The sequence below is a fragment of the Xyrauchen texanus genome, chromosome 43 (genome assembly GCF_025860055.1).
Source record: "Xyrauchen texanus isolate HMW12.3.18 chromosome 43, RBS_HiC_50CHRs, whole genome shotgun sequence".
In the NCBI taxonomy this organism is placed as follows: domain Eukaryota; kingdom Metazoa; phylum Chordata; class Actinopteri; order Cypriniformes; family Catostomidae; genus Xyrauchen; species Xyrauchen texanus.
The window spans coordinates 28,642,079-28,655,533 of record NC_068318.1 but is presented as its reverse complement, the minus strand read 5'-3'; the positions used below and the strand labels follow the sequence as shown (position 1 = coordinate 28,655,533).

At 38.3% G+C, this 13,455-nt stretch overlaps 1 protein-coding gene across 2 annotated transcripts in view; it reads left to right on the top strand.

The window, feature by feature from the left end:
* LOC127636045 (multiple C2 and transmembrane domain-containing protein 1-like) overlaps window positions 1-13,455 on the top strand; it is a 40,159-nt gene that overhangs the window by 23,740 nt on the left and 2,964 nt on the right. For both annotated transcript variants that reach the window (XM_052116410.1, XM_052116411.1), the window contains exons 14-19: window positions 2,100-2,219; window positions 5,131-5,250; window positions 8,094-8,141; window positions 12,891-13,000; window positions 13,106-13,215; window positions 13,339-13,436. In XM_052116410.1, coding sequence (XP_051972370.1) covers window positions 2,100-2,219; window positions 5,131-5,250; window positions 8,094-8,141; window positions 12,891-13,000; window positions 13,106-13,215; window positions 13,339-13,436 — 606 coding nt within the window. The remainder of the gene's footprint in view (window positions 1-2,099; window positions 2,220-5,130; window positions 5,251-8,093; window positions 8,142-12,890; window positions 13,001-13,105; window positions 13,216-13,338; window positions 13,437-13,455) is intronic.

Sequence of the window (13,455 nt, the reverse complement as noted above, 5' to 3'; positions counted from 1 at the left end):
TTGATTTAATGATATGCCATGATATATTTTGTGTGCTTTTTTAAGATTAGATTTAGATTCTGTATTTAAATTACATGAATGCCCTGTTTTCTTTTGTTTGCCAGTAAAGGGATCATTCACCTAAAAATGAAAATTCTGTCAATCTCTCGCGTCCAGATCAGTTTGCAGTGAAAATCTTGACATCCGTTGAACGTTCACGAGTGCTATGAGAGAAGCTTGTTGTTTTTATTGCTAGATTAGAGGAATATTTAAAAAAAAAAACACAAACATTGTTTATTGTGTAAGATGGATTTGATGTTTCAATTTCTGTTACTTTGTTTTTAATTTCTAACTATAACATTACATAATAAAATATATATTTTTAAATAACAATAATTATGTAACTTTTAATTTTGTAATGTTATCCTTTTTTTTTATGGAGCATCTCAAACATCCTGACACCGCAACACTGTTTTAAAGTGATAGTTTGCTAAAAAATGAAAATTCTCTCATAATTTACTCACAATTATGCCACCCCAGATGTGTATGACCTTCTTTCTTCTGCAGAACACAAATTAAGATATTTCAAAGAATATTTCAGCTCTGAAAGTCCTCACAATGCAAGTAAATGGGTGCCAAAATTTTAAAGCTCCAAAATCCACATAAAGGGAGCATAAAAGTAATCCATACTCCAGTGGTTAAAAGCATGTGTTCAGACATGATATAATTGGTGTGGGTGAGAAATAGATCAATATTTAATTCTCCTCCCTGTCCATTAGGGTGTGTGATATGCAAGAAGGATGTGAATCTCCAAAAATAGAAGGTGAAAGTTAAAGTGGAAATTGACTGAGCAGGGAGGAGTATTTATAGTAAAAAAAAAAAAAAAGGACTTGAAATATTAATGACACACATATATCATATTGCTTCAGAATATATGGATTTAACCACTAGAGTTGTCTGGAGTACTTTTATTTTGCCCTTATGTGGATTTTGGAGCTTCAAAAGTTTGGCTCCCATTCACTTACATTGAATGGACCTAAAGAGCTCAGAAATACTCCTAAAAATCATCGATTGTGTTCAGCAGAAGAAAGAAAGTCATACACATCAGGGATGGACTGAGGGTGAGTAAATAATGAGAGAATTTTCATTTTTGGTGAACTAACTAACCCTTTAACCAATTACATGCATTTGGGGACCAATGGCAAACGGGGGTTCAGGTATCCTGTCTGACACATTAGGAAGACATTATTTTTGCAGTGCCATTTGGTTCCGCAGAAATGATACAGTTCAACTTTAAAGTTTTGTAACAATTTTTTGTTTTGTTTGTTGAACTTAATATAGTGTAGTTTAATTTTATTTAGTTTGGCATTAAAGGGATAGTACATCCAAAAATAACAATTGTATTCTAATTTACTAATTCTCATATCATTCAAATCATTTTGCAGTGAAAATCGTGATGTCCGTTGCACTTTCATGAGTGCTTTGAGAAAAGCTTGTCCACAGTGGTTTGTGCATTCATGCAAAAACATTTGGCTTGAAGAGAGGACAATTTAGAAAAGTACAACTTTTAAAAAGTATTTAAACACGTTTTTTGCTTAATATGTGTGGTTTTGTTGTTTCCCATGGTCATAGAAAACCTGGAAATGTCAGGACATTTTTTAATTGGTGTTTTCCAGGCCTTAAAAAACTAGAAATAGATAAAATCTTAAGTCATGCAAAAGTTATAGAGATTTTTTCAGTGAATGCATTTTTTTCTTGTTTTCATCTACTCTAAAAATATTTTCTAGATATTGCCTCTTTGTGGAGTAAGGTGATGTTCATTCTGGACATGTTCTTGTGCAAAAAAAAAAAGCTAGAATATAACTACGAAGTGTTTTGGAAAACCTCTATGAAACCTTAAAAAGACACTCTTTTTGGAAATCCATTTGGTGCCACAGAAAAGACGCAATTCACCTTTTAAAGTTTTGGTAAATCAGTTCAAAGTGTTTGTTTGTTGGAGTGTAATCACATTTTTAACATTATTTTTATAGTGTGTGAATTGTGTTTTATGGCTGTTAGCAACATGGTTGTACTTTCCATTTATTGGTTCAGCGTTACTTATATTCTCTTACTTTTCTCAGTTGTTGCAGCAGAATTTTAACCGAGTGAAACACTGTATCCTCTTCCTCATTAATGTGGGCTCATACATCAACAGCTGTTTTCAATGGGAGTCGCCTCGCCGGAGTATATGTGCTTTCTTGGTAGGTGGCAAACTCACAAACACACTAGTTGACACCCACAGAAAATGTCATATAATTCAATTTTGAGCAAGATAGACAGGCACATAGATATTTGTTTTTCTATTGTGGTGGGGACTTCTATTGTTTTTATACTGAGATAAGTATATTCTACACCTTAACCCTAAAACTATCCCTAAACCTAAATCCCACAGAAACATTTTACATTTTTACATTATTTAGTATGTTTATGAATCTATTTTTTTGCATGGGGACTGTTGGTTGGTTCCCACAATGTAAGGAAAACCTGACCACACACACAGACATGAACATCCATACCTTACCTCAAGGGAACTTTAGCAGCCACACACATTTCAACACATTCTCTCTGTATATATAATAGATGTAGGGTTTTGTTTGAGGGTGTTTGGTGACTCTTGTGTGCTGAAGAGCTGTGATGTGAAGTGTACTCATAGTTCAGTGCTGAAGAACCCTTAAGCTAAAACGAGTAGAGCTGATCTCTTAGACGTAGTCCCACGGTGACCTCTCGCCTGAACTCACCCTGCACCCCCTTCTGTCCTCTGAACATTACTTCAAGAGCTCCCACACAACTTTCCGTCACAAAAGGAACAACTCTTCCTCCTTTCCCTGAAGGGGGCACTGTGGACTCTGAGTCTTTCTCACAATAGCTCTGCACATCTCTTTTGGATCATTTCATCTGTACTTTTTATTGAAACTGAACCAGTGAAAAAAAGCATCCTTTCCAAGATTTGATGTCTCTATTTTGAAGTTCAGTATAGCTTTACAGTTTATAGATATTTTTAGGTACTGTAACGCAAACCACTATAGTTTCAGCTCTGAACACATCAACTGAATTCTACAAGGCAACCATCAGTTTTAGGGTGGGAATATCTGTTTTTGTTTTGTTTTTTTACCAATGGAAGAGAAGGGGAAGTTTGAAAATGGTCATAATGATTGCAACTCCATTTGGAAATGCTACTTGGCACAGAATTTACTCACTACTTCCACCAGCAAGTTGCAATTAGTTGCATTTTAAACTGTCAACTGATATCTAGATTATAGCAATTTATAGTTACACTTCATTTCCACACAACTTCTTGTTCAGTCACTTGTCATAACTAGACTGGACTACTGTAACGCTCTCATTGCAGGCTTCCCTGCATGCGCAATTAGGCCCCTAAAAAAGATCCAGAATGCAGCAGCACGTCTAGTCTTTTATGAACCAAAGAGAGCACATGTTACACCACACCTTGTCTCTCTTCACTGGCTGCCGGCGTACAGAACAGTCACTGGGTCTGCTCCAGCATACCTAAAATAATTTCTGCAAAGTTACGTTCCCACCAGAAGCCTGCGGTCGGCTAATGAATAGCGCCATTTCATAATGTTAATTATTTTCCTGAGTCTTCAAATGAAAACTGATCAGTCTGGACCAGGGGTTACATTAACCGAAACAGTTTTTCTGAAACATTGACAAATTATTCAAAATGTTGTCAGTCCTTTTGAGATGCGTTTCAGACGATCTGATCACAAGAGAACAGGACATTTACATACACATCACCATTTACACCTTATCGTTATGTCTTTCAACCACATCTGTTCCAGCCTGGTCTCATGAAATATATGCGATGAACATGACAACATTTTTGCAAATTCAAAATCTACTTGCTGTATATCGCGTTTGGCTGCAGTCTTCCAGTGAAATGTCCAGCTGGGGGCGCCAAAAGCAAGTAAAATGGGTTCGTATTCAGACACTGTTTTAAGGTGAATTTTAAGTTAAATAAAAGTTTAAAACATACTCCCCAACCTAGAACTTTAGCCTGAACCTAACCAATAGTGTTTTAAAATATATATGAGACGTTAAAAAACACACCCTTACCTTATCAATGCCTAAACATAACCATTAGTGTTTTAATATGCAGAAGCAAAATGAAAAAGCAAATTTTCTGATGCAACCACCTAATTTCCTGCCGTTTCCATGACCATGTCATGTCACGTGCCAGCTTGAGTTTATGGCTGGACTTGAACTGCAGTCTTCCAACTCAAAGTCCAAAGCCCTATCAGCTAAGCTATCATGCAAACTATTCGCGTTAGAATAAGTATATATATATATATTTAGGTGAATCTGTAATACAAACATTAATATTTAATGTTTTTCAAAAGATGTGTCGATAGCATTAAATACCAGGTTCTGAGTAACAGAGCGAAAAACAAGTGTTTATACATCTTGCTGGGGGTGGCACGGGTCGCCAACAAAAAAAATAATAATTGGGCAAACAAGTGGGCACCCTGAAGTCAACCAGCCATCTCATCTCCACCCACCAACAACCACCAGCGACAGCCACATCCTCCCCCTCAATCCGCCCCATCAAAAAGGTAGATTCAACCAGTTTCACCCCATCAAAAAGGTAGAATCACCCAGTTCCGCCCTGTCAAAAAGGGAGTTTCGCCCAGGGCGCCATACAAGCTAGAACCACTACTTGTACCGTTTTTAAATCAACTTCACATGTGCTTGCTTCTCATCAGTGTCACTTTAAGTTGACATCATGCACATGGAAGTTTCCTGAAGTCTTGTGCATACATATGCGCTTAACAATTTTCAACTGCACGGTTATACCCCTGAATGTAGCCATATTACTTATGAAATGAAAACTCGTATGATGGATAAAAATACACTAGTGCAACCTCAGGTCTGGACATTTAAAATTGCATTTAATTTGCTACGTTTATGTCTCTCCTCCACATCTATGCAGCGTTTTCCTCCACCGAAAATGAAGACTTTCGAAAACCTTTTTCATAATCGCTTGGGGAAAAGAAAACAATGAAAACAGAAAACAGAATTATTAACCTAAAACGGAGTAGTCATTGAGGTACTGGGCCTAAAGCCCCCATATCCTGCTTTCTCTTGGTTGGCCAGGTCTTTGTGGTGGTGGTTTGGAATTTCGATATTTGCATGATTCCACTGTCCTTGCTGCTTCTCCTTACCTGGAATTACTTCCTGTTGGCCTCCAGAAAGGAACCGCGTGAGGGAAGTGTGGTGAGTGTCTTCCTACTTTTGATTCTATAGTCTAAAAATGGCTAAATATGTGACATTTAGCTCTACCTCATTTGAAACACATTGTCATAATGCAGTTCTGCAACCATCTAACCCAAACCTTGCCAGCATACAGTATATTCTTGGTTGATAAGCATCGTTTTGTCATATTTTGACAAAGATGTGTGCACAGCTGGAATTACATATATTTTTCCCAATTACTTTTGGTAATTAAAAGTTGAAAGGATATATCAGTACTTAAAGGTGCTACTCCACTTACCTAGTGTAGTTACTTATCACGTTTTCCAATTAAATTTTGTCAAAGTAATTTCATGCCATCGTAAAATGTTGCCAATCATGTTGCCAAGTGTGTGTGCAAAACGTCCTGAAAATTGATTCCATTTTAATTGTGGAAATGGCGTGGAATGAGTGCTGATGGAGAGCTTGTTCACTTCCCAATTAAGCCATCGAAAATTTAATTAAAATGTGTATTCTGGAATATCCAGTCAAAGAGTCGGTTGCGATATACATCAGATGAATCTCAAAACAATCAATTTGATAATTTTCCACTACCTTAAAAATTAAAACATAAAATTATCAGTGTCTGCAAGAATCTCGATTTTTTTATTTTTTTATTTAGTCCTTTGTAACTTGGATGTAAGATGACAGACACATGACAGAGAGGCAGAGAGAATTTTCATTACGTATCATCATTTTCACATTTAGATGGATATTGACGCCAATCTACAAATGTAAATGTCAATCGTGTATACTCTTGCGTTCCAATCCCGCTTATGTACAGATGGGCATGAAATGTAATTACTGGCATCACATTTTATGTGATGTAACACTGATACTGTTTAGGTGAGTGTTTGAATGACACATTCCTTGGTCCTTTCCAAGAGGAAAACTGTATTACTAAGAGGTTGCCCTTTCATATCTCAGGAGTTATAATGGAACTTTCTGTCATGTTTCATTAAAGTATCAACTTTGTCTCAAATGTTTCTTTTTAGATATCTTAGGAGAAATACAGATACAAATTAGACAATTGTTGACATACACTAACCTTGCGTTCAGAGGCAGCGAGAGCATCAAAATTCGCTCTGGCTGCCATGCCAACAACGCTATGGAAGATTCGTGGACACTCTGACATAGTTGAAATAGGCAGCAATGTTCGTTCAAAAATGATTGGTTTTGTGAACTATATTTGAAGGGGCCACAAAACATCCAGACATGTCGACCGGTATCTTTTTGCCAACATATCACAAGTAGCGTATATCCTCATGAAATATTTTTAATATATTATTATATAATATATTAAACATAATATCCACTTCATCAACTCACCTGGCACACTAACAATTTCAGACACCTTTGTCCACGCATCGTTTTTTTTTTTTATATCCCTGTAAGCAAACATCATATATTACGGGAAAACCCGCCACGGCAATAATCAGTTTCTCCACCAGTTTGTCTTCGGAACTAATGTTTGGTTCGCTAGAGCGGGGCACTTCTATACACCAATAAGTTGCCGCCGAACCACGTCAAAGCTCATTACCTTAATGTTGCCCGCACTTGAATTTTACTCTGACGCCCACACCACCCTAGGCGCGCCGCCGATAGATGCTGGCTGCCTTAAGCTTCGTACACACTGCCAGCGACTTTGTCGCTGCAGGTAGCCAGTGGCTGGCGTCGAAGTCGCTAGTGGGCATTCCCAGTACTGGTTGCCTAGTAATGTTTATAAATGACATTCACGGATGTCATTCCATTGCTGTTGACAGCGAATCTCTTTTCTTTGCTCTTTGCCATAGCGGCTGTTTATCTGCAGGGAAAACGCAAACGCCGGTCTGTCTGGGTCCACCAAACCATTCAATCTCGGAGTCAGCACGGCGAGTACCACCGGCTGGTGCAAGAGCTGCGGCTGGATATACCATATCCATATCATAGAGCAATGGAAATTTGCTAACAAATTTGTCTGTCGCTTCTGTAAGTCGCTCTTCATTTGAATAAAGTTGAACTTGTCTCAACTTTGTTGCGTCGCTGGAGACGCCCACATATAGTCGCCAATGTTCTCGACAGCTCGTGTCGCCGGAAGTCGCTGTGCTCTCATTGAAAATGAATGGCGCGGTGTCGCTGGCAGTGTGTACGCAGCTTTACAGTGTGTTCAGACCAGAGGCGTCGAGAGCGCCAAATCGACCGGAAGTCATACATTTTCTATGACAGCCAGCATCTCTCAGCGGCGAGAAGCGGCGCAGCGTGTCTTGGGCGGTGTGGGCGTCAGAGGAAAGTTCAAGTGCAGCCAACATTATGGTAATGAGCTTTGACGCGGTTCGGCGGCAACCTATTGGAATATAGAAGTGCTCCGCTATAGTGAAGTCTAGAGAACACAACCGTGTAAACTTTGGTTCCCACCAAACATTAGTTCCAAAGACAAAATTGAGGAGAAACTGATTATTACCATGGCGGGTTTTCCGGTAATATTTGATCTGATCTTTTGAATATATGAATCCTCGAATATTTCATAGCTAGAATGACTTGAAATTGCTCTATTTTTTGTGCTCTGTCTGTCTGTCTGTCTATCTATCTATCTATCTATCTGTTCTGTCTGTCTGTCTAGTCATCAAAAAAGACAATGAAAGTCTGGTGAAATTGATATGTGGAAACCCTGATAGGGCAATACAATGAATGTGGATAGCATAGCTCAGATGATAATAATATGAGCACATTTGACAATTTGAGACATTTTAAAGATCTCACCTGAAACTCTAGAGAAGACGTTTGAGAGAACGGGTTTTTGCTGTCCATTTAATCTTGTAAAAAATATATATTTGATTGTTTTCTCATAGCAAGCGATGGAGGACCTTCTTGAAGATGAGGATGGAGATGATGACAAGGTAACCATACATTATAACTTGGCACTTTAATCTCATTAAAGGGATAGTTCACCAAAAAATTAAAATTGTCATTCACTCAGTAACATTCATTCACTCATGTTGTTACAAACCTGTATGACGTTCTAAAGCCCCATTCACACCACGAACGTCATGGTCACTAGTCTGTACTATGAAGTCCCTAGTGGGCTTTCCTACTGCTGTCACTCTAACGTTATTGGTGGATTGGACGTCTGGCCATAGTAGCTTTTGAAATGCTGATTACAGATGATACTGCCAGTAAAACTAAGATATCCATCTAATTTGACATGGATTTAGTACTCTTGCCTCTAAAAAAAAAAAACATTCTGCAAGGAAGGGTGTTTTATATAACCTGCAGAAGTGCTCGTTATATCATATCATTAAACAAGACGAACAATGGGTTAAAATATGAATTCAACTCACTCAGAATGTGACAGTTTCTGACACGGTTTTCCAAGCATCATTTTATTATATCTATGCATGTGGTTACAGACAAATTATACAGAGCAGTGAAATCCCTCATGACATTATAACTTATCTGTCTTGCCTGCATGCGACACCAGTGTCTTCCAGGAGACGGATGACGTGAGCTCCACGGTTTTCACTTCCATTGGTAGTCGGTCCAAAATGTCCCTCATCATTTGCATAAAGTTAAACTTTTCTCAAATTTGTTGCTTTGCTCACCATCTTGTCGCTGTCGGTCACTTTCGCTTGTGTCGCTGGAAGTCGCTGTGCTCTTATTGAAAACAAATTGCATTTTGTTGCTCTGTCTTTAGATGGCTTTAGAGTTCGTAGAGTTTGATTGGACATGCAGCCTCTAATGCCAACAACAAAACATATGGGAAACATAAATTTTTTCTGACCTAACTAGCCACAATTATATGGTTGGTAACTTTTTATTATTTGCATTGTTTAAAACATGGCACAATTTTTATGACAAAAACATTCTACGGCACACCACCCGGGGGTCGCTGTCCTTTTTCTGCATATCACTGGCCCATTTGACATATCGCAGCACCATGTTGTGGCCCGTTCTGCATAACGTGGCGGCTCATTTCAGCTTAGTCCTGGTTTTTCCGATGGCCAGTCCGCTCCTGATCCGCCCAAAGTGCGTCGGCCCATAGGGAAAATGCCCGGTATGCCAGATTATCAATCCAGCCCTGCACACCACTCTCCTACATAGGCTAACCATTGCCAACATTTTTCCTTTTCAAGAACTTGTCCATGTTATCTGTCTGTCTTAGTAGCATGTTTACTAGTAATGTTTGAAATTTGGCTATGTGAAAAAAAGAAAAACATAGGTAGGCTAACGCTGTGTGAGATCACAGGTGGCAAGAGCGCTAAATGGGTAATGAAAAAACAATATTTAATTAAAAGAAATTGAGACATTTAATGTCTCTTCACAAATTTGGACAGAAGCAAAAACGTGTGGAAAAACACTTTGGTGTAAAGTGGCGTCACTTTATAGATTTCAATGTATTCTGCAGCTCTGAAGCGAGTCGTGTGAAAGGCCCTTAACGCGTATAAACATCACTCACTTTTGCACATTAATCATTGCTCTTCACAATCACAAAAGTGACCGATTATGGTTTCAAAACGGCGAATTTCTCCGAAAGGTGAGGAGTTTGGATCCCTGAAATTATCATTTTTTTCATGCATTTATTTTTTTGTGGAATTTGATCATTTTCCAAGGCACACATGACAAACCTTCAAGGCTTTCAATGGGTTGTCCATGACCCCATAAGAACAGAACCGGTGGGTCGCAACCCAATGCTCGATGGGACAGCTGAAAAGTCGAAGTAAGGACACAGCTTAATATATGTGTCAGTGCTTTAGTTTTATTGTACCTGAGACTTGCTCTGCCAAATATACTCAACATATCCCAGATGTTTAACTCCGACTGTTCCTTGCGTTCCCATACTCCTTACATACACCACAAGGCAGCCATTAGCGGGCTGACCTTTGACCCTTGGTGCTAACTCGTGTATTTTGTCGAAAATGACCCAGACACCTGTTTTCCATTCATGAAGACCCCTCATAGACCCGAGCTATGCCTGGACATATGTCTGCACTTAGCGCAACAACGGCTGGTCATGAAAATGGGGCAAGGGTAGATATCACTCTCAAAGCTTTCAGAAATGGTTCCTGCTAATTTATGGGGACAATTGATTTGTTGAAGCTGTCGGGGGGAAAAATAACACAACTTAGAGCCCAACCCATTGATTTTCCATCTGCACACGTCGCAGGTGAGGTCTGGGGTCAAACTAAATACTTGGTCATGTAGTAATCAGTGTCTGGCCACAGTTTCAGGTTATTGATGTTAGTTTGTGGGGATGGCCAATTTTAAGGCCCCTGGAAAATACTGTAAACCGAAGAATTTCAAATGAGTGCGACACAAAATAACAAGGTAGTTGAATCACACATTCTTCAAAGAAAATTTGTTGTTGTCCTAAAAAAAACCTTTCTTATTTGTAAGAAAGCTGATTTGTATTATTTCACACATTTTCTGTAAAATAAAAAAAAACTTATGTTCGGGTCATTTTTGACCCATTTAAATTTTTATGATAGTTGTTTATATTTCTGGAATGTCAGGCTGTTTTGGGTGATTACTAGGATGTTGCTAAGACATTACTAAATGGTTGCAAGTTTATTGGCCGAAGCCAAAAGGTACCATCCCTGATAGGGACATCCTGATCCCTAGACATGCTTGGCTACATTTTCAATGGGATTCTATTGGATAAAGTGACGTGTTTGTGTCTTATCGAAGGGACTTGTCCTTTTCAGGTAGGCTGTGGCTCAGGTGGTAGAGCGGTTTGGCCGATAATCGCTGGGTTGGCGGTTCGATTCTTGGCCCACATGACCCACATGCCGAACTGTCGTTGAGCAAGACACTGAACCCCAAATTGCTCCCAATGGCAGGCTAGGGCCTTGCATGGCAGCTCTGCCATCATTGGTGTATGAGTGTGTGTGTGAGTGGGTGAATGAGTCACAATGTGTAGTGCTTGCTAAGGTTAAAAAAAGCACTATATCAGTGCAGACCATAGCCAGTTGCCTTAAGTTCATGTCACAGGCTGACAAAACCATGATTTGTTGCATATTATTGTTAGCCATGATGGGTGGTACTAAGAAAAAACTGTATATGCCCGAGTTTAGATGAAGAGTCATCAACATTTTTTGTTTGTTTTCCTGAATAAACACTATAAATTGCTCTCAAAACAAGTTTTTATTGAGTCTTAAGGGGCTGTTCACACTGAACACATTGTTGCGTTAAGAAAAGCTAGACGCAGCACCACAAATAGTCACACCTGCCAACCTCCTGGTTTTACCGGGTTTCTCCAAATTTTACTCCCGATTTACAATTTCTCCTGATAAACTCACAATTTTCTGCATCCACACTTCACTCATATGCATCGTCCCTTATTTAAAATGAAATGGTGCATCCCGTATCGAATCAGTACGGGACGAGATTTGGTCAGATCATCACAGGTCATTAATTTAACAATTATATAAGTTGGACATTTTTAAAATGTGGAAAGGGGTCATCAGAAAAGTTCACACAATGTGAGGTAAGGGACCGTCTAAAAAATCCACATATTGTGCTAAAAATGTGGATTATTATTATTCATTTTTTTAAATAGAAGTTTCAATATAAATATTCAATAAGATGCACAAATACAATTATTGAGTCATAAAGACAAGATGTACAGGTGAAGAAAAAAAATTAAAGTACATATATATAAAAAAAAGTTTTTCTAAATATGTACATATCTATACATATAAAGATGAATACATAAATAATTGAAGAAAATATTTTTTATAAGTCATGGGTCAGAATATAAGATAAGAAAGGATTTAATGCTCAAAAAGCATTTATTGCTAAAACTGTGATGGATATGGGAAGGGACCATCTGAATACAGAGTTAATTTCTTGATCTTCAATATTGTATTACTGACCAGTACTGTCACTCCCTATACATATATTACACACCCTGCATGGTTTACCTACTCCCTATGGGGGCACCATAATACCCCCCCCACCTGAAAAAAAAAAAATCTCACTATTTTTCAAAATCCGATTTTGGCAGGTATGCAAATAAGGCAGAAACCAGGTGTCTCAAGACACACTTTTTATCAGTTGAAGTTCTTTTATATATTTACAAGGACTTTAAAAATTATCCTCGTGCAAGACGCTGCACAATGGTCAAAGACGTCCATCTAGTGCATGTTTACATAGAAAAACAATTAAAAACGGACTGACCCAAAAACACATTCTGTGTGAACGGACCCTTATACCACTAATAGCAAGTCTAATTCACAAAACAAGCACCAAGATATGGCAAGCATCGGACAGTTTTTAAATTTAACTAATGACGTTAATACACATTTCTGTCTGCTTTTAAGGAATCCTGTGGTTAAAAGCCCCTCTTTTGATTTTAATGAACCGTGTTGGGATTGGAGACTAGTTGCTTTGTGTTAAACTACACCAACTAACCTTTTAGTCTAAAGAGACACCAGCCAGCAAACAAAAGCTCCCCACCCCCACGCCGTGGTAGTTCGTTTCTCATGACGTAACTAAACCCACATTTTGTTATTACAAGAGGCCTAAATGGGACATAAGTAGGCCTGAACAGGATATAAACACAACATAAGAAATGTGCAAATATTGTATGTACAACTCTAAAATAATTCTCTGGAGTAACTCACAGAGTGTTTTGTGGATTCAAACTACAGGACTCCGAGAAAAAGGGCTTCCTGGACAAATTCTATGCGATTCAAGATGTGATCGTTTCTGTTCAGAATGCCTTGGATGAAGTGGCCTCCTTTGGGGAAAGAGTGAAGAAGTGAGAAGTTTTGATCTTATTTTGTATGTTTGTAGTTTTCTTTTCTATTCTTATGGATTTAATGTTTTATTGGTTTTACAATCTGTCTGTGTTTCTCTTTCTCAGCACATTTAATTGGTCCGTGCCTTTTCTGAGTTGGTTAGCCATAACAGTTCTGTGTGTAGGTGCAACTCTAATTTATTTCATCCCACTACGCTATATTGTGCTGGCCTGGGGTGAGAAATCGCTGTACTTTTTGTATATTTAGACTTTCTCAAATATTTATCATTCAAATTATGTTCTCCAGTTGTTGAAATGAACAGGCTCAAGTAACCATCATATTAACATGCTTCATGCAGGTATCAATAAATTCACCAAAAAACTTCGAAACCCTTACCTCATCAACAACAACGAGCTGATGGACTTCCTATCCAGAGTTCCGTCAGATGTTCAAATGGTAAGTGACGTAACAATAA